The following is a 25,470-nucleotide window of genomic DNA, read 5'->3' as shown; positions in this document are numbered from 1 at the left end:
TTCCTTTTAACTTGTTTTTGTGACTCTTTCTGAAGGCGTCAGAGGGGGGTGATTGGATGTGCGTCTCTTTTTTTTCGGTGATGGGGAAGACTCTTTTCGGTCGTTTCTGGTGGCAGATTTATTGTGCTGTTTTTTTTTGGTTCTATTGGTTTTGGTTTGTTGTATGATCCTCTCGGTTCTCATTATAGGCACTACATATATCTCTACTTCTGCTCCTGCTCCGGCTGTATGCTGTATGCTGTATGGTTCTACGTTGGCAATGGCAATGGCAATGGCAATGAAGTCTCGAATGCCTGATACCGGTACCGTAGGGAGACGTTCGAAGTGATGGACGAATTGTGGCCGGTTACATAGCTGCATGGATTAGCTATGATGGCTTGGAGGAGCAATCTATCGCTGAAGGGAATGGGAGCTATGTACCTACCATACATACCGGAAGTGTGGGGGTGGCGTCATGAATGTGGTTGATCAAGATTCAAGCGCGATCGACTACTCTCCATACCCACATAGGTTGTCAAGATTTCTGGGGCATCAAGCGAGTTATCATAGATGCTCCACACATGTCACAAACACATGTCACAGCCATCTCGTTCTCCAGTCCCGTGACGTAGGTATGTAAACAAACCCTGTAGATACTGTAGAGTACTGTACCCCACAGCTCCAGACTCCAGACCCGCTCTCATCCCAGGTATGAGGTATGTACCACCGTACATCATAGAGTTGTTTATACGCCATGCAGCTGCGACTCTGTGAGGAGGCGAGAAGGCGAGAAGGCCGATTCGCTCGCCTCTGGAGGTGTGAAGGCAAGGTACATACGGTATCTATATAGAGTGGGGATTCCCGATGGCTGATGGCCGATGGGAAGTTCTCATCTATGTACCGGTATGATGTATGTAAGCGGAGATGGGTTGCGGCATATGTTGTGTTCAGAGGGAGTGAGGATGGACGGGAGGAAGGGAGCCATGGGCGGGGGAACGGAGGGGCGGGAGAGGCGGGGGTATACGGCCACAACACCACCGCTCTCGGTGATGGGCAAAGTTTGAGGCAACTTGATTCACATGAAGGAGCCATTGGATGTCCCCACGAAAATGGGACTAAAGCCCTCTAATCCGGCCTTCGGGTCAGGGATCTATATCCTCCACAATCTGACTACTCTGCTCGGCTACTCCCGAACTGCTCGTTCGCGGGGAAGCTCCATCCTCCGGAGTCCGGGGATGTAACACACTACTTCGGTTGTGCTCGGCCACATGCGGCGTTTGAAGGTGCATTCCCACTGCCATTGCCATAGCTGCTGCTGCAGTCAAGTCAGCTCGCCATCCTCCTGTTGGTTACTCGTCACAATGCCAATCCACCACCTCCTCTTCCGCCGCACGTTTTCATCCACGGTGCGTAGAGAAGCTACGTACGGCTTCATCGGCTTGGGGAAGATGGGCCTGCCGATGGCGCGGAACCTGCGGCAGAAGCTGCCAAAGGACGACACCGTCTACGTCTACGACGTGAACACGTCCGCCACCGCCGCGTTCGCGGGCGAATTCACGAGCGGCGTCGAGGTGGCCGAGAGTGTAGCGGAAGCGGTAGCTTGCAGCGTTGGTCCCCGCCATTCCATTCGCCGGCCTCGAGGAGGAAGAGGAAGATAGCTGACACCCCCTAGGAAACCGTGATCACGATGCTTCCAGAGCCCTCGCACGTCGCTTCGGTATTCTCTGCGATCGCCGCATCGAACCCGCCCCCTCCCCCCTCCGGCGCCCAACGCCTCTTCGTCGACTCCTCAACCATCGACATCCGCACGTCGTTGTCGACTTCGCGGCTCGTCGCCTCCCCCGCCATCGCGGGCGCATTCGTCGATGCCCCCGTTTCCGGGGGCGTAGTCGGTGCGTCGGCGGGTACACTCGCCTTCCTCGTCGGCTGCCCGCCCGAGCTGCTGGAAAGGGTCGAGGGGGTGCTGGCGCACATGGGCAGCCGCATACTGCACTGTGGCAAGCCCGGTGCCGGGCTCGCGGGGAAGCTCGCGAATAATTACGTCCTGGCGATTAGCAATATTGCGGTTGCGGAGGCGATGAATCTCGGCCTGAAGCTGGGGCTGGACAGTAAAGTGCTCAAGCAGGTTATTAACTCGTCCAGTGGCAGGTGCTGGGCGAGCGAGGTTAATAATCCGGTCGATAATGAGGCGAAGGGATTTGCGGGGGGATTTGGGACACCGCTTATGCTGAAGGATCTCAGGTTGGCGGTGAAGGCGGCGCAGGAGAGTGGCGCAAGACTGGAGATGGCGGAGAGGGCGGAAGGGGTGTATCAACAGGTCGTGGAGAAGGAGGGGGTGAAGGACTTTTCCGTGGTGTATAAGTGGTTGAAGGAGGCGAAGTGATGAGGTTTGTATGTGTAGAGGAATGGAGATACCAGTTTGCTCACGTTGTGGCCGGGCTGGACAATGGGGTTGCCGGTTTGGCTTGCAGATAGGGAGCGATACGAGATGGATATGGCTCAATATCTAAGTCCTTTTTTAGAGATCAGCCATACTGCGCATATGGTACACCTCAGAGGTGCAATCACCGCACAGGAGCCTTGACATTTGCCCAGAAGCTTAATTCCTCACAAGTATCTGGTGGCATCAGACCTCGGTTTACACTTCAAAGGCTTTCCTATCGCTACGAGTTTGGGCATTCAATATGCTCCACAGCAGCAAGAATGAACGAGATAGACGGTCGAAAGTTCTCCGTGGCGCCTCCGAAGCCGAGATTCATGGTGATAATCAGTGAACCTCGCGAGAACCCTGTCATGCACGCTAAGCACCCGAGAAGTCTTGACACTTTTCGTGTTGATTATGGATGGCATCACCGACCTGATCCCACGCCTCACTGACTGTGATTGACGCATTTCACGATATCTTGTCAACACTTCTAACAAGAGGTACTAGTGCTTCTTGTGCACGGCTCGCCAAGCTTCTAATTGTGCTCTGTGTAGTAATTACTAGCTTGCCACGGTTTGGCGACGCGTCGCTGAACAGGTAACTAGCCACCGTGCCGTATCCGTCCATCGCGAATCCATTCACGACGACTCACGCGGCGACATCATACCTTCACGGTGCGCCCCCGTCGATCGCAAATCCATTTACGACGTCTCATCCGTCGACATCACATCTTCGCAAATAACCCCCACCGACTCAACCACTTAGGTTCAGCGCCTCAAACGGCCGCTTTAGCAAACATGACTTCACCTTCTGGACTCCTCGCACAACCACCACCCGCAATATCAACACCCGACATGCCCAAACGCAAGACGACCACGGTCGTCAGTTCCCAGCCCCCGAAACGAGCTGCCGGCGCTATCAGCAACGGCGGTGGTACGGGAGCGACTCCCCGGGTGCAGATGCTCCAAATCAACCGTTCGGATGGTACGGAGGTTTGGCAGGAGGGGGACAATGGGCCGACGCCGGATATGTTCGATGACGCGCCGGACGAGAAGGGCGGCCAATGCTACATGCGGCCCATTGGGCAGAACGAGAGGAAGAGCCTGGAGTGGCTCAAGTTCCTGGCCGAGGGCGTGCTGATGGAGGCATCGACGGATGAGGCCCACAAGAAAGCATTTAGGGAGGGGACAAAGTTCTTCTTCGTGGCGTTGCCGAAGGGGTACAGGCTCTACGAGCAGGTGAAGATCACGGTATGCTATCTGCCTGTCCACTGCTGCAACCAGTGATCGGTGCTGACGGATTTAGGTTGGCGAGAACGCAAAGACGAGGCGCGACACCTACCTCTACGGCCACCCCAAGGGTCCGCGCAAACGGTACCGGTCGCCCGCGGATTTCCTCCCGCACGTCAAGTGGCTGGCGCTCGATACAACGCTCAATCCCGCCAATTGCTCATGCGGCGCCTGCAAGGGTGGACCGCCGCCGCTGCCGCCGCCACAGGCACTTCTCCAGGGACCGTCGCCGCCAGCTTTTGTGCCCCCGGCGATTCCTCCGGCCGTCCCCTCTCCGGTGCTTCGCAAGCAAGCTGTCCCGACCACACGCCGGGCCGCAGCCGCCGCCGCGGCTGCCGCTGCGGCTTCCGCTGCGGCCGTCCAGTCGCCAGTGCTTGTGCAGTCGCCCATGCCTGTGCAGTCGCCCATGCCTGTCCAGGCGCCAGTGCCAGGGCCCGGACCCCCCGCGGCAATGCCGTATGCCGCACCACATCCGCCCGTTCGGCCGATGATGCTAGTGAATAGCCTTATGACGAGCCCGACTCGCTTGGAGAGGGAGCACGACCTGCATTTCCCCGGGCTTGACATCTACCGTTTCGGCGAGATGGTGTGGTTCCAGATGCACCCGCACTGGGCTATCGGAGTTGTCGTGGAGGTGCCGGCCTTAGCCGACAGCCATTACAAAATCCAGCCGCTGCATTCAGCACTGCTGTGCGAGCAAACCCAGCCACATACCGATATTTCGTCGATTAGACTCCGTCCCTGGGTCGCCTGGAGCACCCCGCCAATTACGAACCCGAACTTGGATCGCGGCGGAAAAGTGGACTACGAGAATCTACCTTGGCAGCAGGAGGCCCATTCCGGCTCGGTCGAGGTTGATGCTAGTATCATCAAGTCCCGAGATGTCGATATCTCGTTTTCACTGATTGATAAACTTACCAACCAGAACCACTACGCGGGTACGTACTACGGCGCCGAACGCTTCTGGATCGGCGATGCCGTCCGTCTCAAGGCTAGTAGAACTAGCAATCTCGAGGTCGTCTCCGGCCGCGAGATCATGGTCGTGGTCTCGATCCAAGACACGACGCCCACCGCCCCGGCCGGCGTGCGCACTCGCCAGACGGGCGTGATAGTGACCGGAGACGTGTACCGGCTCGAGAGCCACAGCCAGCTGATGCCGCCACCGGCGGAGCTCCCCGCCGCCGTCGGCGCCGACCTTTCTGCTCGGAGCAGATTCGTCATCGCCAGTCCGGAAGCGCCGTACTGGACGTACACGCTCGTTGCGCGGCACCTCACCGTCAAGCTCGAAGACATCAAGGGCCGCTGGTACCCCGGCTCGAGTCTGTTCCGGATCATGCAGGGCCACGAGCGGTTCCAGAAGCTGGTCGAGACCCGCGGCCTCTCGCTCCAGGAGTGGGACGAGACCGGTTCGAAGATGAACGAGATGGGCACGGGAGGCAGTGGCTCGCTGCTCGGATATCGCCGCTATGAGCACCGCCACCAGGCGTTTCACAAGGCTATCCCCAGTGCTGTCGTGTTCACGCCGCTCCTTCAGGAAAGCATGGCTATCGAGAATAATATGCAGTCGCTCGGTCTGGCTTCCGCTGAGCAGCTGCCGAATCCGGCTGTGCAGAATATGCACGCCCACTCGATCAACCCCGCCTCCCCCATCATCGACCTCACCGGCGACGATAACGAGGGCATGGAGTTCCTGGCCGACCACGACTCCGTCGACGAAGAGTTCATGAAGCGCATGGGTGAGGATGCGGCTAGCTTCCTTAACAACGACGGCGACTTTTATGGCGGCCTCTAGTCAGTTAATTGCTGGATGGATGGAGGATCGAGAACAGCGAGCACGTGCTATACAATGTTGATGCTCGCCCGGTTTTCGGAGAGTTAAAATGCATTTTTTCCTGGTTGTTTTCTTCTCTGTGTGTGTGTGTGTGTTTCTTTTTCTTCAGGGGTTCCGGGAGCAATGTTAGATGATGCGGTTTACCTTTTTTTTATCAGGGCGTTTTCGTTTTCTTCTCTTCTGTCTGTCTGTCTGTCTGTCTGTCTGTCTGTCTGTCTGGGGCATTCTTGTTTATCGCCTCTTGTGGCTTGTGCCTGCGGCTTGTGCTGTGGATTTCATTATAGGGGTTCGGGATTTTGTTTTTATGATATCATCCGCTGGGTGTGAGGCCTGGCCCACTCACTTGCCATGTGCTCTGGGGGAGACGGGATGGGATGGTGTAAGTTGCGAAGGGGGGGGTGGAGCCTCGAAAGTATGATAGTGGAAGTGATTGGGGATTGTATGTAGAGTACCCAGATGAGACGGAACGGATACGGATCTTTGTAATGCCGTGCAAGTGGGAAAGGTTCATGGTGTTTCGCGGGATACGGATTTTTGGGACGAAATGGCAATGGCAGTGGCGAAACACGCAATTGATCGTTTCACTGGCACGAGCAAGATAAATAACCTCCTATATTTTCTATTGCATATTAACCCAACATTTTTATGGACTCTATCGTCGCCTTCTAATGGTATATGCACTCTGTATCAGTCCTCGCCAGCGTCTACGCCTTCGTCCCATTCACCAACTTCCCCCCAGTGCACTCCTCCTCCATCGTCTTCACGGCATTACACTCCTCGACCATCGTCTTCACCGCACTAGCCTCCCTCACGGCCGCCTTGACCGCGTTCCCGTCCTTAACCATCCCCTTCAACTCTCCCAACAGGAACATGAGGAAAACGGCGGCAATTTCAGTGCCGTGATGTCCATTCTTCAGCCGCGCCATCATCTCCTGCCACTCCGCCATGGAGAATATACCCGCGTCCCGCCGCACCGTCAATATCTCCGCCACGATCTCGGGCGTGAACTCCGGGTGCCCCTGCACGCTGATGTACCGTCCCCGCGCTTCGTCGAACATCCCCTGGATCGCGCAGCGCGAGCTGCTGCCCAGGTTCACGGCGCCCCTGGGAAGCGCGGTGACAATGTCGCGGTGCATTTGGTTGATGCTCTGGGACCGCTGGCTGTTAGCAGTTGTGGTCGTAGACAGTAAGAGCGGGGGCGGGGGCGGAGGGGGTAGCGCACCAACACATCCCGCCCAAAGATCTCCCTCCCAGCGTGCGTCATATGCACGTTTGACACACTGGCCTCCCACCCATCGCCGCGGCGGACCTGCACGCCAAGGGCGCGCGCAATGATCTGGTGGCCGAAGCAGACGCCGACGACCTTGACTTTTTTGTGGTGGTGCAGCACGTCGCGGACGAACGCCACCAGTTCCACGATCCACGGCGTGTCGTCGAAGGCGCTCGCTCGCGAGCCGGTGATGATTATGCCGTCGAGCTGGGCGAGCGCGGATGTGCTGGGGAAGGTGCCCCCCACGGAAATGGCGTGGTATGAGAGAGAGAGGGAGACAGGCGGGATCAGGGTGTGCGCTGCTTGGTTGAGCACTGAACTGAATACCCCCCCGTAGCTGCCGTGACGCTGGGCGGTGCCTGCCAAAGGCACGTCCGCTTCGATTATCGCGATGCTGAGTTGCCGGGACATTGTGGTTGTTGGTAGTGTGAGTGTTAGTGTTGGTGTAGGTATTGTTGTTGCTGCTGCTGTGGCGGAAAGGTTGAAGAGATGTGCTGAGGTGGAGGTTGGGTTCCCGGGTCTCGACAGCTTGCTATGACTCCATGCTTATCAAGCCCGGTACTAGTTAGCATACATAGCTCGGCAGCTCCCCTTCAAATCAGCGACCTGGCCACAAGCGGGCCTTGGCAGGGCAGGGAGAGGACCCGCTGGAAGCCTGTTTGAAGGACCGGAACTTTCGTATCTGGGATCCATGGAGACGAGAACAGAGAAATCGGTGGTCGACATGTCTCTCCCTCATCGATTTGACGGAAAACGTTCTATGTCTGACGTGTGCGTCGAATCTAGATTCCTTCCTTCAGTGAGACGCAACGTATCGTTGGGGCGATCAGCGGTGCCAGGTCTGGTCAGTGGTCTCACGAGCCATTGCTCCATGAGGTTAGCACCGTTTCCGTTTCCCTCAGCCCTGAAAGTTGAGGAAGCTTCTTCCGCTAAAGCTAAAGCTTTTGGATTGGATTGGATGCAGCCCAAAACTTCTAGAAGCTGTCATGGGTCAGTCATCTCAATCGCAATCTCGTACGACCGTCGTTGTGCTTCTGTGCTTTTAGGTGTTTAGGTGTCTCAATCATCACATCAAACCAATCACGACTCCGCCGTCGCCGGATCTCTCTTCTTTGCGAACGGTTCGTCTGATCTCTCAACTTCCAGCCCCCACCGACTCCACCCCTCACACCCGCCAGTCAGGCTTCGCGGAATCTAGATCTTCAGGTCGCCGACCCAATCGGCGCGACCCGAGATGTGCGGCGGAGCGTCCAGATCTCACGGGCATTTTATCCCGATGCGGACAACTGCGGAAGAACGTGATGAGTTCGTACAATAAGCTTTTTCGCTTGGGGCGGGCGGGGCGGGCGCTGGGCGGGGTGGGGGTGGGGGTGGACACTGGACACCGGAGAATCGACATGTCATCCGTGTTATTAATAACCCCCACAAAAATGAGGAGAAAAATGTGAGAAAGACCAGGCTTGACGCCGAGACAGTCAGCGAACGACTGGCCGGCCGACCGATCCGGGGGAATCGGGCTGTGTCGGTCGAGGGATTCGGATTCCGAAGGATCGAAGGACGCAGATTAAATGGTGAATAACTAGAGAACAGGTTTATGCGCCATTCTCTCTGCGTATAAATTTTCCATCGGTAGCGGGGCAGGTGGTGATGTGTGGGACGCAGGGTTTTGGGTACGGATACGTTCTGATCGCGAGCGTTGGGCTGGGGAAACCTACAGATGAAGGAATACACATCTGATATATCAGAAATTCCTTCTATGTAGACTCCGGAGATGGTTGGGTACTCGAAGGGTCCCACGGTGGGATGGAGCGGATGAAGAAACGGATGAAGGACGAGGAGGAGGAGGGGCGAAGAAATACTCATACATGCATACGAGTACCTAGGAAAAGTACATGCCCGCAAATGAACATGATCATCGTTCTTCACGCCCCGCTGGAGCCTGGATTCTTCATCCATACACACATACGCAACCTCTGCGGTGCATCACGTAAACGCTAGCGCCTTGGCTTCGAGGTTGGGTATCCTCTCCAGATCCTCCAGCAGTTACATAAGTATGTACTTGGTACCTGGTACCTAGTTTAACTGGGTGGAGCCAACGAACTGGTTCAGTTCGCGGGTAGATTGTATGTGCTATGTAGGCAGTTCAGTTGGGTTCTCAGGCGTCAGATCTTCAAGCGGTGCAGTTTGCGTGTGATTTGTAGCCTAGGTACCAGTTAGGTATCAGGTAAGTAGTTTAACTGTTTAACTGCTCACACTGGCGGTTGGAAAGAGGGCTTGTCATGTCAGGACGGTAGGTATCCGTCAGCTGACATTTCCATTCTCTCGGACGATACCTGAGTACCTGCTTGCACGGAAAATTCCAGCCGATCGAAAAAGCGCGGTATGTAAGACGTCCTGGATCTTCATCCGGGACTATGGAAATCTTGATATGTACTGAATTGAGGGTTTACTATACCGGTAGCTACAAGTGTATTGCGAGAATGGAGTGCTGTACAACTATCTGAAATATCACTATGTACAAGAGAGGTGGGTGACTACTACCTACCGCTGCCGAAACGAGGGGACTTGATTGAAGGATATCATGATTGATATGCCATAACCATACCACAACCGTTCCACAGACAAGGAGTCAGTTAAGTTGTATCTATAAGTTTGCTATAGGTATTCCGTCCGCTTCGACCAAAGATCCGCCCAAAAGTCTGCTCGACTACCCATAAGTTGGATAGAGTACATTCATCCCAGCACTTTAGAAGATGCCCCACTCGCCGTATCAACCCTCGCCGTGGGTACACACGTGGTTTGAACCTTGGTTGCAAGTGCAGTGGGCCCTTAGCAGGGCTACTGGTACTAGTAGGAGAAGGATTTCTCGAAGATTGAGGACCTAGATGGATGATGGATGGGGAACATGTAGACCTAGGTATAGTAAGGAATCTGAGGCCAATACCGTATGCCGTAAAAGGCGGTGGATTTCTGGGCTGACCAAAGCGTCAGCGGGACGACGTAGAAACCAGACCTCGGTATGATCATAGGCAGTGCGTTTTCTGCAATAGCTGCATTGTTACCTGGCAAGATCATTGGCATACCTAACCAAGGGCTCACACTTCTGCTTTAACGGTGGGATCGCTTCATAACGGATCACTCGAACATGCCATCCCCAACCGCCGAGACGATGTGCAAATACCTTCGCCGTCGCAGCGGATCCGGTTGATGAGTGACGGCAGGTGGCTTGTAAGCTGCATGTGCAAAGCGGCTTGAGCCTTGCATGCCCAACGAAAGAGGCTTGATCATTGATGGCCCCAGGCCCGCGGATTCTCCAGTCAGCCAGACAAGCATACTTGAACTGAAGGAATAGGCTGTAGTAGTAGAGGTTTGATGTTCTTCGACATTTCTGGCGGGCGGTCTTTCAGACATGGACGGGCAGATGACTCGAGCCTCGAGCCTGGTTCTCCGTGAACCACGAACCACGGTCACCAGGACCAGGGAATCCGATGCCCCATACCTCCTATGCAGCAATGCAGCATCTCCATATGTAATGTAAACTGTGCAGTTCTCATTCCGAGTAGGTAGTGGAATTCCAACCAATACACTGAAAGGCAGCTGCATACATACATGGTAGCATGTGAAGGAATATTTCAAAGAAGCCGTACCATCATGACAGCGACCAACGGCGCAAAAAGCACAAAAGCACAAAAAGCAGCAAAAGCAGCAAAAACGCGAAACGCCCCAACCAAATCCTCAAGGAACCCTTCCCCCCACCATTTCTGCTCTCCGGTTGACCGGTTTTCTTCGTGTCGAGAATTCCAGTCCATGGTGTGCAATGAAAAAGAAAAGAAAAGAAAAACATAACGTAGGTACATACCGCATTTGACGACCGATTTCTAAGAGAGAGTGAGAGAGAATGAGCTGTTTATATATATGCAGGAAAGAAACAGCAGTAGCCATACGTGCTCTCCTACACGAAATCGCCAAACGCATCGTCGTCGAAGCCCATTGCTGTTGGCGGCTCCTCTGTCAAGTTCCTGCTCTGCCGCCGCTTGATATCTTCGGCGCTCGGCGGGGGTGGTAGGAACGGTAGCGGCAGGCCTTGATTGCTAGTATTATTCGCAGAGGGAGCTCTGCGGCGGCCCTTATTCTACGCACGCGGTCAGTCAGCCAGTCCGTCCGTCAATCCGTCAATCCGTAGTCCACCTCCGCCTCACCCCCCTCTCACCACCCAAAGAATGAATAAGTACCCCGATAGTAATACTAATAGTCTCCCCCTCCTTGAGGCTATAATCAACCTTCTCCGCGGGCTTGTCCCGCGCCCCATTATCCGCGCCATTTGCACCCATTCCCTTTCCCTTGCCATTACTCGCCGCGGCCGCCGCGGCATCCATATGTCTGCGCACCTCCTGCAGCGCAACGCCAAAGTCGAACGCATCGCTGCGGTCCTCAAAACCAATGCCCAGAATCGCCTTCCGCGCTCTGTCGACGACCCGGATCGCAAAGAACCGTGAGGAGTCCACGACTTGCTCGACGCAGAATGAGCCCTGCCACACACACATCATTGTTAGTGACGCTCTTCGGCGGTTGAGCTCGGGCGGCGGGGGACGGGGCGGGGGAGGGGCGGGGAGGGGTGGCGCACCTCGTAGGGACAATTCGCGAACAGATCGCCCGTCTTGGGATCCTCGAGGCGGACATCTGTGCGCACGGTCTCCTCGTCGTCTTCGGCGTCCGGGGCGACAGTGGCAGTCTCCATCACCCGTATGCGCGCGGTAAAGATGCGGGCGCGCTCGTTGTCGACGTTCCATTGCGCGGCCTTGTAGCCTTGATTCGAGGCCAGCGGCGGCACGGCGTAGATGTGGACTTTGGGCGCGACGAAGAGGACGCGCTGGATTGAGTCTGTCATTGCTGGCTGTGCTGGAGTTGTGGTGGTGGTGGTTGGTTGGTGGGGGGGGAGGGGGGAGGTGGGGGAGGGGACGGGGAGTGGTTAAGCGTTGGTACTGGTACTGGTACTGGTAGTGGTAGTGGGAGTGGCGGTGTGCTGTGGTAGGGCGGCCATGCTTTGGGGCCCGGTTCAACTCAACTCACTTTTGACCGTGGAGGGGTGCGGAGGTGGGGGAGCTGCAGTAGATGCGTTGGCATTCTGCAGGGTTTAGCTCGGGAGTGCACTGCATACTATACACGCACCAGCTTCTGGGCTCGAAGCCACACTGCGGCGGTACGGTACTCTACTACGTACTCTACACGCACGTGAAAATGCCCATCACAGGGGTGCGTAGAAATCGTCACATACGGTACTGTGGGGCTCGGGAGAGCCAGGCCCGATGCGGTCACCTCAATGTTGAACTGTGCTCTGATGCTACTTTTACATATGTTCGTTTGGTCGGTCAGTCTGTCGTGGCTCGTCGAAGAGACGAGACATAACACACGAGACATCAGACATTATCACCACCGCAGACATCATGATCAACACCGCAGAGGTACTTTGAGGTTGTTCGGCCCGAAGGCTGAAGGCTGAAGAACACAGGCTGCTTTCTTTTCTTGTTGCTTTCTATGTAGTCAATTCAAACAGTCTCACCAGTTGCCCGTACATACCCGGCGGAGGTCTCTCACTACTCTAGAAGACTGTCCGCCAAACCTCGTTTCACCCTCCGGCGCCCCCATTAACAAGCGAGTCACCCCCCAGCACTCACAATTCCATGCCGATCCCGCGGACCCTTCCCGAAGCCGACACCGATGAGATCACCGTGCTCCCTTGCTTGACCGCGGCGTGCACCGACTATCTATTACCATTGCATGACGTTCATATTCTTAGAGCGTATATATCCCGCGGCCCAACCGCCCGCAATGCCCACCGTTCTCTTATATAGCTCTATTATGCTCCGCCGCCTTTTCAGCACGCACCCGCACCTCCCGTTCAGCAACACCCTCTTCAGCATGGTTAAAGACAAATCCACGGTGATCTCGTACGGTCTCCCCCCATTCCCATTCCCAATCTTGTCCGGAAACCATAGAATTGACTGCGAATAGCGAATTCAACGACCTAGTCAACATGACCCCCGCCGCGCTGGAGCAGTGGCTGCACACGTCCGCCTCGACGGGCGCAGGCTGGCATAAGGACGGCGACGGCGACGGCGAGACGGTCGGGCACGAGAGGCAAGTCCCCAAGTGGTCGGTCCTTCTCCTCAGTCTTTCCAGAAACTAACCACAGTCGACCTCCGCAGCGGCCGCCACATCGTCGACATCCTTCAGCGCAACCCCTCCAGAGACCCCAGCAAATATGGCGAAGACGATATCGCGCATATGCGGAAGGTAGTGTCCTACTGGTCTGTCCCTCCCTTCCCCCCCTCCCTCCCCTCCCTCCCTTCCATACCAGCAGCAGGTTTGAAGTTTCTCGCGGCGGAGTGCTGGCTGACAGTCGGTTCGGTGGCCGGTGGGAATGGGCAGCAAGCGGCACCTTGCGCAGGAAGAGGCCGCAAAGCAGAATACCGAGAGCAAGAGCTACAAGTCGCTCAAGAACTGGGGACATGATGCACAGCTCGAGTGAGAGAGCTCGAGTGAGAGAGCTCGAGTGAGAGAGCTCGAGTGAGAGGGTGAGAGGGTGAGAGGGTGAGAGGGTGAGGGAATACATCTTCCCTATCATGTAGTATTACATATCATGTCCGAAAGAGAAAAAAAAAGAACTCCAGCCAGATACACCAATTACATAAACCCATACCACCAATACATCCCCCCCCCCCCCTAACTATCGCTATCCTTCAACTCCTCCACCAACCTGCTCAGATAGAACTTCCGCATATCCCTCGGCAGATCCTTAAAATCAGCGACGATGCCATGAATCTTCTTCCTGCCCTTCTCATAGACCGTCACATCTCTATTTTGATACACATCTCTGCCATGGGTGTACGCAGCGCCATCAAATCCCCTAAAGAAGAGATCGATACTGACACAGGGCGTGATTGGTTTCGCAGCGCGCATCCAGAACGGGGGGATGTAGAGGACGTCTCCGGGGGCCAGCTCGACATCGTACTGTGTGGTGCCTGGCGGCGACTTGTAGGCGAAGATGTCTGAGATGGAGGACGTGGTGGAGCCGTGCGAGAACGACAGCTTGCTCACGTCGCCCGGTGGGTATAGTCTGAACGCCTTGCGGCCCGATATGTGGCACAGCAGGTTGGGCATCGCGTCGTAGTGCAACCACATTCCAACATCGGCACTGAAAATGCGGAGTGTGGAACTGAAATGTCGCTCCATGGCGAGCGCGAGCGACGGTGGGAGGACGAAGTCAGGTGCGAGTTCCGGGAAGTCCTCAACGAAGCTGGCTGGTGCCGAGGTCGGATTGCCAACAGATAACGAGCGGAAGTACAGGCGTGCGTGGGGAACGGGAGTAAATGCGGCGTCAATAAACTCCCCAAATGGGGCTTTCTCGTATTTGAAGTTTTTGGGTTGAAACGACACATATGACTCGGCCACATGAACCACAACTGTGCGGTCCGCCCCCAACGCAGCCTTGAGGTAGTCTGGTGACCAAGAGGTGACGCAGGAACCGATATCGACTCCTTCGAGGAGCGCGGGCTCTCCTGCTGCTACAACCTTCTTGAAGTCTTCGTCCGAGTCGATTCTGATCCTCTTGACATCGACGATCCGAGGCGGTGGACCATCAACCTCGACGGGCCCCTCGAATGAGTCCACCATCGGCGTGTCAAGGTCTCGTGGAATATCCAACCCCCTGCCTTCTTCAAGGAACTTCCATGTATCGTACTTCTCGCTGTCCGACAGGGTCCATATTCCGTCGTTGGTATAGGGACCGAACTTGAAGCACGAGCCACCTCCGCCACATATAACCACCCGTTCCCGGAGACAAACGACCGAATGGCCTATGAGGAACGGCGAGGTCTCTTTTGGAAACGGTGCGTAGATTGCGGAGACTGTGACACGGTTGCAATCCACCTCCAATATCTCGTTTTCGCTTCTCATCAATCCGCAGCCGCTGATGCCGCCCACATACAATATGCGGCCATGACCGGTGTATAACATCTGCCCCCCGAACCGTTTCCAGAGATTCCGTGTCGACAGTATGTTGACCATGCTCCAATATGGCTTGATCGTCTCCGTTCCGTCGTCAGTCTCGTGGAGCTCTAATCTCCACATGTCGTCCAAGACTTCTCCGTGTGCATCCAAACCACCGCCAAGAGCACCATATCTCCGATCCGTCCAACATATGCCAGAAGAGAATCGTGGTGTGGGTAAGGCGGAACCGACAGCCTGTATTGTTCTCCAGCCCTGGCCTTCGGACCACAGCAGCCAGTCCGCCAGAACTTTTCTTCCTTCCCCTCGTCCTCCATACACCAATATCCTATCACCATCGACCGCAGTAGCAACATGCCGATATCTGGCTACTGGAATATCATCCACCCTCGTCCAGACTCCACCAGTGAACAGCCAGGCATCCTTCATCGGCTTGTCCGGCGAAGTTCGTCCTCCGACCAGTAATACTTTGCCGTTGGGCAGGGTCGTCATCGTGTGGCACATTCTCACACCGGGACCCTTCCCGTGCAGTCCAATGTCGTCGTCGGAATGCGTAATACAAACTGATGTCCCTAGCCTAGAGGTGGGCCCTTGCCCGCCATGAAAGACCAAACTGTCGGGACCAACCGCTGCCGCCGCACCAAATCTCCGTTTTAGACCGCGGGCCGCCGTAAACTCCGCCGTAAATCCCGTAGGGTGATCTTCTGGGCCCTTGATGTCGTCCATTCCCCGGCCCCTCGGAGGGTACCGCCGGTACTCTCCGCCGCCATTCCAGTGGTGCCCTGGGCCGTGAAAGGGGGTGTGTGGATTGCTGCCGTTATGTGCGTACAAGATGAAATAGTGCTGGGCAAAGCAATACAGCTCTTCCCACTCGTCGAATCCGTCACCCACCGACTCGATGCGCTCCCATTCGGAGCGGCGGATGCGGTTACTCCAGAACGCAAGAAGATCGCAAACATCAACCGAATTCCACCCTCGGGACGAATAGCGGCGGATCTGGTCCGTCAATCGCGGGTACGCGATTACCGAGTTCAACGGAGTCTGGAGTGTTTCGAAGTATTTGAGCATGGTCCGTGCAAACGGGTGATGTGGTCCTGCTGGAATTATCTGCTCCAGGACGGAAAAACGTGCTGAGACGATGGTGTGTTAGTTAGGGAAACAGATAGGTGAGGACCTTCCGGATTACCGTCGGGTAGCGTTGCGGCCCACTGGATGAGTGCGTCGACGGCCTCGCGGGCCATAAACGTGAGGGAGACCTCCGCCGTGAAGAATACTGCGGCATCCACCAGCCTGTGAGCTTCGAAGAGCCTCCGGATGGTGTCGAGATCGCGCAGATCGCACCCAAGCGCCAGATATTGTGTGCTCTGGTAGTGCACATGGTCCACCGGGGTTGGGTGATGTTGTCGTTCCGAGAGGAAGTCGTGCAGCTCGGGAGTCTGGGCTATGACGGCGACCTTGTCGGTGATCAGGGCCGGGAAGTCGATATCAACATACAGGACCTCCGCATTCGCTTTATCCATCGATAGGCAGCGGAAAGGTAATGGATCACTGCACAACGTCAGGAATCGAGATCGCCAGTCGCCGGTCGCTTGGCAGCAGCACACGGAAAGGACGACAGACTATCCACAGCCCAGGTTGACCACAACCTTCCTCTTCGGCACGGCTATGGGCGGTAGCTCTTCATTGAGAAACGAATCCACTACATATTCCACCGCTTGCATTCGCAACCAATAGCCCCGGTTCACTACCCGTCAAACGACCGTAAGCCTCACGTCCGTTTCAAATGTGGATTCCCGCTGCTAAGCTGGTGGTGAACTTGCCGGTTGGTGACCGGCGCTGAGGTTTCTTGACAAAATGACGGAGAAATCGGTGTTCGTTTTCCCGCGCATAAAGTCTTTCGACGCTCCGTTTGGAGACTATCTGGTTTCCGTATACCTAGAGAAGGTGACACAAAGCCCATGTCAGTTGGCAACATACGTATGATGCGATTCAGCGGCAGCTAAGCAAGCAAGCATACATTGATGACGGCGGCATCGAGCCTTGTCTTCTCGCTGGGTCTTCCCCTCTCTTTTGAAGCGGACACTGCTGCTCTCGCTGCGTCGGCGGCAGCATTTGTAGCGAGGAGGGGGGTGGAAGGCATCTGGAGGAGATCGATAGTGAGCGGATCGGAAGGCACGGTGGGATTTGGCGAGAGAGACGTCGTCATGAAGGGGAGAGGGGGCTTTCAGCGCCGAGTAGATCTCTGAGCGGGAGGGTGGGGGGAAGGCGTCGGGGAAGAGAAGAAGAATGGCGTCACGAGTATGAAACAGCGACACAGGCAGTAAGTTGCGGGTAGCAAAGTGGACGGATGGGAATGGGGAGCAGAAGAGATTACAGATGGATCATGGGGATGGGATGGGATGGGATTTCGCGAGCAACAATGGAGAATATAATTGTCCGGTGGGCTAGAGGCTACTTACTCTAGAGCAGATGGACGCACCACGCACAGACACGCTGGGATAGCCTCTTTAAATTGTACAGGGAAGGGTTACGGTGGCGGGGCGGTAGATCGGGGGAGGCGGTAGGCGAGGCAAGGAGGTGATCCAGCTCGCGGAGCATACGTCCGACGGGTGCAGACGAATCTTCAGGAGGGAGCACAGCTATCGAGATGGATGAATCGGAATGCAGGGTATGTATGGAGCTGGAGCCTGGGAGCATGATCCACTGGCGGCGGAGCCAATCAGGCCGGGGATGCACGTAGTAGTAGATAGCATAGGGAAAATCTCTCGGCATCGCGCGGTGACCACTGACGAGGGAGCGAGCCCATCGATTTGCACCGCACGTGGGAAGCGGTGTTCCGGGCCAAGACATGAGAACGGGGTTACACACGGTGAACTAGGTGCTCTATATCTCCGTCACATATGGCCGGACGGGCACAAGATCGTGGCGCCAGGGACTTCCCCACACAGTTCCCAGTGGGTTCTGCCAAGTCGCTAGCGGCCAGGAGTTGGGAAAACCCCGGTGGGGCCCACCACGCTTTGGCGGTGAGTAATACGGGCCTCGGAGGTATTTGCTAGCAGCATCCTTTGGGGACGGTGGCCCGAAGGAGAGACATCTCTTGGCTGCTATGCAGGTGCCGGGCTGCTATGCCCTAAGCTGGCCACGAACGGGACGGCCCAAAAGATCGTTTGCAGATGGTCGGGGGCCATGACCACCGCGAAAGAAAAGAAGAAAAAGAAGAGAGAAAAAGCAGTCGCAGGACTGCTTGGAGAAATGAAAGTGCACGTTCATTCGGACGAGACAAGTAGGGACAGCCGTCGGCAAGTTAGAGAGTACTGCTGAGCCCCGTGCAGCTGTTTGGTGGCAGTCTGGGCCAGTCCTTCGGCAGCCGTACCGCTTTCTCCGTTCGGTGTGCCGTGTGCGGTGGAACCGGACCACCCGGCCCGCGTAGAACAAGTCAGTGGCTAAGCAAGCTCGGCAACTCCGAGACCCATTACCGGTACTGCTCGGGATCATCGTGATCAATTAAAGAAAGTTCGGAGAATCGAGTGCTACGGTATGATGGATGGGAATCGCCAAGGTATCAGCCACTCGTCTAACCCAGCAGCCCAGCCACACCAACGGCCTACTCTAGAGTAGTTAGGCCGGCCTGGCCAGCACTGGACCTCCTCATCCACTAGAGCCACTCTTCTCCTCTCGTGAATTCTGAATGTCCCCGATGTGCTCCTCCAAACCTCCAGGCTCGCCGATTTCAAACTCAGCCAACACCGACACCGAGTCGTGAAGCGGACTGCTCGAGCTCCATTCGTCCGCCCGCCCAATCACCAATTACCCACCGCCATCGCAACCGCTCTGTCCACCACCTTGCTGCTGCTCGAGCCGCCTGCCATCGATCGTACGCCTGTTCAATCGCCAACTCGCCGGTTTGCTTCCAGACCTGCACTTCTCTTTTTCTCTCTGCCAACCAAACGCCCACCGCCTCTGCCGAAGCTCTCTCGAGGCACCCACTACCGAAAACCCCTCTTGCCGTCCCAAAGCTTGGTGCGGGGTGTCGTCATAACCGGTTCTTTGCTCTAGGCGACAGATACGTGCTTCCTATCTGGAGTCCGCGCGCACGCACGCCATAGGATAGCATTCGCCAACTCCCAACATGGCTGTCCCCATGAACTTCGTTACCTTTAATCAGGATCACTCCTGTCTCGCCGTCGGCACTCACAACGGCTACAGAATATACAACTGCGATCCGTTCGGCAAGGTCTACGAGAACAAGGAGGGGGATGTGTCCATCATCGAGATGCTCTTCAGCACCTCATTGGTGGCTCTCATATTCTCGCCGCGGCGATTGGTGATAACAAATACGAAGGTTCGCTCGGAGGTTTCATCTGTGTGCACAATCCAAATCTTCCTTGCCCACCGCATCCCCCCCCGCATCTTAGAGTTGAGGAGAGATGGTGGGGGCACCAGCTGACGTGACGGGCCGAACAGCGTCAGACGACAATCTGCGAGCTCACGTTTCCGACTTCGATACTGGCGGTCAAGCTCAACCGGAAGCGGTTGATAGTGGTGTTGGAGGAGCAGATCTATGTCTACGACATCAGCAACATGAAGCTGTTGCACACGATCGAGACGTCGCCAAATCCCAATGGTAACTATGTTCCGCCCTGTGTCCTGTTGAAGACTGCGTTGATCGCGACAAAGCTATCTGCGCGCTATCCCCGTCCTCCGATCGATGCTACATCGCGTACCCGCGTCCGAGCTCGTCGAACCCGTCGCCGTTTTCGCCGCCGTCGCACGCGCCACCCGCCGCCGGGCAACCCGCGCCGTTGACCGGAGACGTCCTGCTGTTCGATGCCATTCAGCTCGAAGCTGTAAACGTGGTTGAGGCTCACAAGTCACCCCTCTCCCACGTGGCCCTCAACAACGAGGGCACGCTTCTCGCCACGGCTTCCGACAAGGGCACCATCATCCGCGTCTTTTCCGTGCCCGGCGCGCAGAAGCTCTACCAGTTCCGAAGGGGCACATACCCATCCCGCATCTTCTCCATGTCGTTCAACCTAGTGTCATCTCTGCTGTGCATATCCTCGGCGACCGAAACAGTCCACATCTTCCGTCTGGGTGGCGGCGCGCCCCAGATCGTCGACTCGCACAACTCTGGCAACGGTGGCGGCGGTGACGCCAGCGGCGGCTACTCGCCAACCGACTCCATGTCCTCGTCACCCTCGAATCACGGCGGCCCCGCAGCAGCCGGCTTCGAGCAATACGAAGAGAACGCGCGACGTCGAAACGGCGCAGGAACCTTCGGCTCGATCATCCGCCGCTCGTCGCAAAGCATTGGGCGCACGCTCGCCGGCGCCGCTGGCGGATACCTCCCCAACGCCGTCACGGAGATGTGGGAGCCCGCTAGGGACTTTGCGTTCGTCAAGCTCAAGAAACCGGGCGTCAAGAGTGTGGTCGCGCTCAGTAGCACGAGCCCGCAGATCATGGTGGTTACCAGCGACGGTGACTTTTACGTCTATAATGTTGACATGGAGCGCGGCGGTGAGTGCGTGCTCACCAAACAGTACTCGCTTTTGGACTCTAGTGAGAGGATGGGTCAGAGCTTGATGTACGAATAATCGAGACGTGCTGTGGGTGTGGCAGGTGTGTGGATTGTGGCGGTGGTAGTGATGGCGGTGATGGCGGTGATGGCGATGGCGATATCGGCCGTGCTGGGGCTAGCTTTTTCTTTGACACTGATTCTATCTGAATTGCAATTGGCGTTGGTGTTGACTTTTTTATTTGATCTATTATTATTTTCCTTGCTTTTTACTATGGAATTTGATTATGCAGACGTCAACATATGTTTTGCGTCAATGTGCTTCGAGTGATCACTTCGCGGAACGGTGTAATGGCATGGAGGCTTTACTACGACTGCCTTCTGACGATGGAATGTGGAAATGCCACGTGAGAAACCCTACGAATTATCATCAACAACACAAACTTTGAGGTCCTACTGATTTGCCATCAACATTGTCTAGCCATCGTGTCTACCGCCTAAAACCCGAAGAAAACAATAACCACAAGAAAAAGCAGCAGAACCCCATCAGATGTCACCAACCCCAGAAACTACCCAATCCGCCCGCACACCTAATGGAACGTCTTCAAGCTCTCGACCAAGCTGCGCACCTCCTCGACCGACTTATTGAGGGGCATGGCGCCGCCACCGCCAGTGCCTTCCACCACGCCCTTCGCCGCGTCATCATCCAGTTCCAGAAACCGCATGACAAAGTCACCATCCGCAATCCTAAATGGGCCGTCCATGACTCTAGCGGGGGAGACGAAGCCCCTCCACTCATCGAACGCGAGGCCGCCGACGCCGCGGACGACCTGTGCGAGGTTCGCCTGCAGCTGCAGGAGCAACTGCGTCTTGTCTTCCGCGATCTTTGCGAGGAGGAACAGCCCGCCGTCGACGGTGGCGAGGTACGCGCACGGCTGCAGGACGGCGTTGGGCGTCGCGTGGTGCTCGGATACGTCCGGGATCCGCCGGATCCGGTTGATCATCTGCCCCAGGTGCAGCTCGCCGGTCCGGGAGAGCCGCTGCTGCTGCTGCTGGTCCTCCGAGAGCAGCGTGGTGTCCCGTGACCAGATAGACAGGTTGCCTTCTGCGTCGGCGTTAACGAGCGTGTTGGCGTCGATCATGTCGATGGCGGTGCTCCACTGTGTGCCGTAGGCGCGCGAGATCTCGGTGAGTGTCGGCATGGGCGTCCGGCTGTAGGATAGCAGCGAGGGGCCTTTCATTAGGTCTGCGACGCAGATGTGGTTGCCGGTCACGCCAATGTCTTGCGGCTCGCTGTGGCAGCGGAAGGAGGCGAGCTTCTGGAGGAATTGCTTGCCGTGCATGGCAAACTGGTAGGAGTACACTTCGATCTGGGAGCCGTTAGCTAGGAGGTATGATGGTTGATCGGCCTGTGGAGGATCTCGCACAGTCTTGTTCAAGGCAATCACGATGTCCTCGCCCACCATGTCTATGCACTTGACACCGCCCTTCAGCTTCAGTTCGGCGAGGAGCAGCAGCTTGCGGGCTTCCGAGATCTCGAAAATCAGTAGTCTCCCCTCCTTGCACTCTGAGTTTCCGTCCTCCATATCCGCATAATCTGGAATCTTTCCGGTGCCCACCAAGAACTTGTCAGTCTTCTTGCCATCCCAGTCGCCAAGCTGAACACATATTATAGATTCAACCAGTTCGTTTGGCTCCAGCTCGTACGAGTTCACCACACTAAACTCGTAGTCGTCGACAATCCTCACAAAGCAGGTATGTCTCTCGTTGACAGTCGGAAAGGTCTGCCAGGCAGCAATCGTAACGATGCCGTACAGTTGCCGTTCCTTGGAGTAGGCAACCCTACGAACCACATCGCCCATGCGCAGCGTCTTGTAGTGGCTGTTTCGCGTCGTCTCGATGGTCGAAATCTTCACCTCGCCATTCGCCACGAGCACCACCGAGTTGGGGAATCCTTGAGCGTTGAACGGCGCCAGATACGAAACATTCTCAGCCGTGACTGCCGAGTACATGATGTGGCCCCCGTCGCTATAGATCAGGCTGGGGTTCGCAGAAGAGGCAAACACACTGAGACCCTCGTCCCGCTGGATAAGCTGGAAGGAGAAGGCTTGAGTGCTCAAGGAAATCGACTTCTTTTGCGACAGCGTCCAATTGTCGTTGGTTGAGAAAGTAACAAGTGTTCCATCTCCCATGGCAACCAGCAAGGTCGGGGACTGTCCTTCAACGATGGTGGCTATCGCTATGGAGCGTGGAACCGTGACATCACCACCCAATGACTCTTCGGCGAGCGTCTTCAGACCGGGGAGCGATAGCAATGCAACCGCGGACGATGTCCAAAAGCCAACAGCGCAGACAAGCGGATAGTTCGAGAGAGCGAAAAGGCAGGAAATCTCGTTCTCAAAGGTGCGACGGCCGACTTCCACGATCTCATCCGCGTTCCCACCCAGATTAAATACTGCGAGCGTCGTGTTTCCGAAATTGCAAACAAGGAGGTCGCAATTGACATCGGCTGCGACAATCTTGGAGTCAGACACGTATTCCGAGTGCACCATTCCGCCTGTTGCATCCACAATTCTGATCCGGGAAGGCGTGACTTGGAGTAACCGCTCGTCCGATAGAAGGCATGCGGCCAAGGTCTCTTCCTCCATGGCGAATCCATTAAAACTGTCGAGCTCTTCCACCTCACCCTCGTCATCAAACCTGAAGGCCCTCGTTTCGTCAATAAATGACACCAGCAGAGTGTCGTGAAACCTATGGGACTAAGTTAGCTTGCTCGGAAATGCCCCAAGAAAGGTCACATACGGGTTCTGGAGAGTGACCCCCAGTGGTATCAGTTTCTTGACGCCCATCATATCGCCCAAGATAGCTAGATCCTTCAGACCCACGCCACTCTTCACAGATCGTAATCCCCCGGCATGAAACCCTCCACAGCCTGTCACGATACTAGTTTGGCCAGAGCTATAAAGATTCTGTTGCTCGTCACCACTGGAATGGCCGGTGCTGATCACCTGGAAATCCAGGATCGGAGCGAGACTGGGGGAGATCTGGATGATCTCGCATCTCGGATCCTTTGCAGACAGTTTTATCAGCTGTGAGTCGCCTTTAGACGATCCGATAAACACATGGCCGTTATCCAGGTAAATCAACTGGCTTGCTATCGACGCCTATTTCGGTCAGTCAAGTAGCCCGGATAATGCAGTTGTGCTTGAACCTACCTGTCCAATCGTCTCAATTTTGATCTCGAGAACTTTCTCGTTTGCATCCACATCCAGGAATAACAGCTGGAGCTTTCCGGTGTTGTCACTCAGTAAGAAACGTTGTGCGTCGATCTTCCCCCAGGCCACAAATCGGGTTGGCTCGGCGACCCGATGAAAGACCCCGAGACCTTCCTCCTGTGCCGGGAAATACGATATCTTACTATCGCCTATTACCATCACTCCACCCAGCGGCTCGGGTACGGGGATCAACATCCTCCCCTCTTGCTCAAGAGGGGGAGCGCTAGTCTCCCATGGTTGAAGTTCCCAAGTCCCTCCTCCGAAGACGACTTTATATGTCGACAGTATAGCAGAGTCCGGTCCATTGCCCTGGTGGAGAACCGCCAATGCCGGGTGGTCAGTGCTGTGGAGGAAGACGATATCGATGACCATCAGGTCTTGCATCTTGATGGGATAGTGGCCCTCGAGCTCTCCTGCGACACACACTGCCCCCGTCTTTCTCCGTTTCCTCTTGTCGGTAATAGGCTGTATCAACGGCAATGCGAGGAACGTCCCTTCATACGAGTGTATCCCCAGCATACGGCCCGCCGGGTCGGCAATGTACTTGATCCCCGCGGGGGAGTCTCGTAAAAAGCGGTCCGCAACATCCTCGGCATATTTCTCGTTGCGAATAGTCTTTTTTTCGGGTTCCCACGAGATTACGAAGTAGTCATGGCGGTCCGTCAAGATGAAGATGTGGTCTGTGGGACTGGTTTCGGGGCGCAACTTGAGGAGCGCAACGACGACACCGTAGACTGTGAATGTGGTTCGTAGTGACAGCCCGTCAATGGCGAACGCGTACACTTCAACTCGATTTGATTTACTAGGCCATCATATGAGTATTAGCTGGCCGAGCAAACGTAAAGCTCATGCGGTTTCAAGCAGGCAGGTGTCTATCGTACGCAACCAGCAGAGACGACTCATCCGGAGCAAGAAAGTTCGCCTTGATCGCGTGCCTGACAGCTGAGGCTGGGTGTATAGATGCTAGGTAGGACATCTCTCGCGCCCGCGTGAAAGTAGATTGAGCTTTCCGAGTCGGGGTTCGTGTGATCTTGTGTGCTGGGGGGTGAACGGGTGCGAAGGTTGTGAGGAGACGATGACGTGGGTGTGGCGTAAAGGTGAAAGAGTGGCTCGTGCTAGCGGGCTGACACTAAATAGTCGACCTGCGCCACATTTGAACAGATTGGGGTAGCCTTCTTTCCGAACGTGTTTTACGTAACGGAACTAGTCCTCGTCTTCACAGTTATCCTATGTAAACATCGGATTGGAGTACCTTGAGCAAGCTATTGCTATCCAGAGTAGCAAAGCACATAATGTATAAAGTCTAGGAACTCAAGCTTTATCATCTACATCATATTGTAGAACGCATAATCCTAACACTCCACAGCCACCTGACCTAGGTACCGTAAGAAACACGTCAAACCTAGCTCATCACTCGGTTCCTTTCCTCTACGAAGACTGCATTATTTCGCCCTTTAAGCTTGGCTGCAGCTGAAACGTTTCTCCTTACAGCTCATCTGGACGTATTTGCCTTGAACTGCTCATGTTTACATGAAACGGCAAGCTTCAAGTTGAGATCGACAAACGGGAATGAGTATTCGTCTTAATGAACAAAAGCAGATGAAAATACACCACACCCGTCGCCAGTCTTAGCGGATTATACTCGACCGTCAAAACAACTCAACCAAACAGCTCGACCAAATTAACCGACCAACAATTGCAAGCATGCCAATCCTCGAAGTCCCCGTCCCCCTCCCCTCCGAGCTCCTTCGTCGCGATGCCCTCAACTACGATGCATGGGAGCCCTTCCTCATAAAGATGGTGGAACATTTCAGCCACGACTTTGACGAAACGGTACCTGGTTCCATAAAACTGTATTTGCCTAAGTCGGTCCGCGCTG

The 25,470-nt window shown here is 55.6% G+C and overlaps 10 protein-coding genes across 10 annotated transcripts; 5 read left to right on the top strand and 5 right to left on the bottom strand.

Annotated features, from left to right (window-relative positions):
- Positions 1-1,340: 1,340 nt before the first annotated feature.
- On the top strand, positions 1,341-2,362 carry BZA05DRAFT_446963 (3-hydroxyisobutyrate dehydrogenase; the record flags this gene model as incomplete). Its single annotated transcript, XM_051487123.1, has 2 exons — positions 1,341-1,586; positions 1,652-2,362. The coding sequence occupies 2 exons, from the start codon at positions 1,341-1,343 to the stop codon at positions 2,360-2,362; spliced, it is 957 nt and encodes a 318-aa protein (XP_051337287.1).
- Positions 2,363-3,363: 1,001 nt separating this feature from the next.
- On the top strand, positions 3,364-5,485 carry BZA05DRAFT_340843 (transcription-silencing protein Clr2-domain-containing protein; the record flags this gene model as incomplete). Its single annotated transcript, XM_051480984.1, has 2 exons — positions 3,364-3,654; positions 3,710-5,485. The coding sequence occupies 2 exons, from the start codon at positions 3,364-3,366 to the stop codon at positions 5,483-5,485; spliced, it is 2,067 nt and encodes a 688-aa protein (XP_051337286.1).
- An 84-nt stretch (positions 5,486-5,569) lies between these two features.
- On the top strand, positions 5,570-6,124 carry BZA05DRAFT_123874 (uncharacterized protein). The gene has a single exon (XM_051478718.1). It carries the CDS (start codon positions 5,655-5,657, stop codon positions 5,940-5,942), a length of 288 nt encoding a protein of 95 aa, XP_051337285.1. The 5' UTR covers positions 5,570-5,654; the 3' UTR covers positions 5,943-6,124.
- A 1-nt stretch (position 6,125) lies between these two features.
- Positions 6,126-7,345, bottom strand: BZA05DRAFT_123873 (class I glutamine amidotransferase-like protein). The gene is made up of 2 exons (XM_051478717.1): positions 6,747-7,345; positions 6,126-6,672 (listed from the first exon to the last, which is right to left on the bottom strand). The coding sequence occupies exons 1-2, from the start codon at positions 7,203-7,205 to the stop codon at positions 6,229-6,231; spliced, it is 903 nt and encodes a 300-aa protein (XP_051337284.1). The 5' UTR covers positions 7,206-7,345; the 3' UTR covers positions 6,126-6,228.
- A 604-nt stretch (positions 7,346-7,949) lies between these two features.
- Positions 7,950-8,732, bottom strand: BZA05DRAFT_123889 (uncharacterized protein). Its single transcript, XM_051478719.1, has one exon. It carries the CDS (start codon positions 8,655-8,657, stop codon positions 8,052-8,054), a length of 606 nt encoding a protein of 201 aa, XP_051337283.1. The 5' UTR covers positions 8,658-8,732; the 3' UTR covers positions 7,950-8,051.
- Positions 8,733-10,330: 1,598 nt separating this feature from the next.
- Positions 10,331-11,902, bottom strand: BZA05DRAFT_404926 (uncharacterized protein). Its single transcript, XM_051484366.1, has 3 exons — positions 11,419-11,902; positions 11,027-11,323; positions 10,331-10,926 (listed from the first exon to the last, which is right to left on the bottom strand). The coding sequence occupies exons 1-3, from the start codon at positions 11,680-11,682 to the stop codon at positions 10,747-10,749; spliced, it is 741 nt and encodes a 246-aa protein (XP_051337282.1). The 5' UTR covers positions 11,683-11,902; the 3' UTR covers positions 10,331-10,746.
- A 721-nt stretch (positions 11,903-12,623) lies between these two features.
- On the top strand, positions 12,624-13,323 carry BZA05DRAFT_446959 (uncharacterized protein; the record flags this gene model as incomplete). Its single annotated transcript, XM_051487122.1, has 4 exons — positions 12,624-12,742; positions 12,807-12,947; positions 13,001-13,102; positions 13,224-13,323. 4 exons carry the CDS (start codon positions 12,624-12,626, stop codon positions 13,321-13,323), a joined length of 462 nt encoding a protein of 153 aa, XP_051337281.1.
- Positions 13,324-13,412: 89 nt separating this feature from the next.
- Positions 13,413-17,130, bottom strand: BZA05DRAFT_123790 (uncharacterized protein). The gene is made up of 6 exons (XM_051478716.1): positions 17,000-17,130; positions 16,819-16,941; positions 16,622-16,736; positions 16,422-16,545; positions 15,988-16,349; positions 13,413-15,931 (listed from the first exon to the last, which is right to left on the bottom strand). Exons 2-6 carry the CDS (start codon positions 16,939-16,941, stop codon positions 13,518-13,520), a joined length of 3,138 nt encoding a protein of 1,045 aa, XP_051337280.1. The 5' UTR covers positions 17,000-17,130; the 3' UTR covers positions 13,413-13,517.
- Positions 17,131-18,462: 1,332 nt separating this feature from the next.
- On the top strand, positions 18,463-20,678 carry BZA05DRAFT_404913 (WD40-repeat-containing domain protein). The gene is made up of 3 exons (XM_051484365.1): positions 18,463-19,143; positions 19,266-19,425; positions 19,479-20,678. Exons 1-3 carry the CDS (start codon positions 18,931-18,933, stop codon positions 20,393-20,395), a joined length of 1,290 nt encoding a protein of 429 aa, XP_051337279.1. The 5' UTR covers positions 18,463-18,930; the 3' UTR covers positions 20,396-20,678.
- Positions 20,675-24,680, bottom strand: BZA05DRAFT_404911 (mono-functional DNA-alkylating methyl methanesulfonate N-term-domain-containing protein). The gene is made up of 5 exons (XM_051484364.1): positions 24,473-24,680; positions 23,532-24,393; positions 23,119-23,480; positions 21,744-23,067; positions 20,675-21,686 (listed from the first exon to the last, which is right to left on the bottom strand). Exons 1-5 carry the CDS (start codon positions 24,565-24,567, stop codon positions 20,907-20,909), a joined length of 3,423 nt encoding a protein of 1,140 aa, XP_051337278.1. The 5' UTR covers positions 24,568-24,680; the 3' UTR covers positions 20,675-20,906.
- Positions 24,681-25,470: the final 790 nt, after the last annotated feature.

Source organism: Tricharina praecox (assembly GCF_024521635.1).
Source record: "Tricharina praecox strain CBS 144465 chromosome Unknown BZA05scaffold_21, whole genome shotgun sequence".
Taxonomy (NCBI): Eukaryota; Fungi; Ascomycota; class Pezizomycetes; order Pezizales; family Pyronemataceae; genus Tricharina; species Tricharina praecox.
This window is presented reverse-complemented; position numbering and strand designations above follow the sequence as displayed.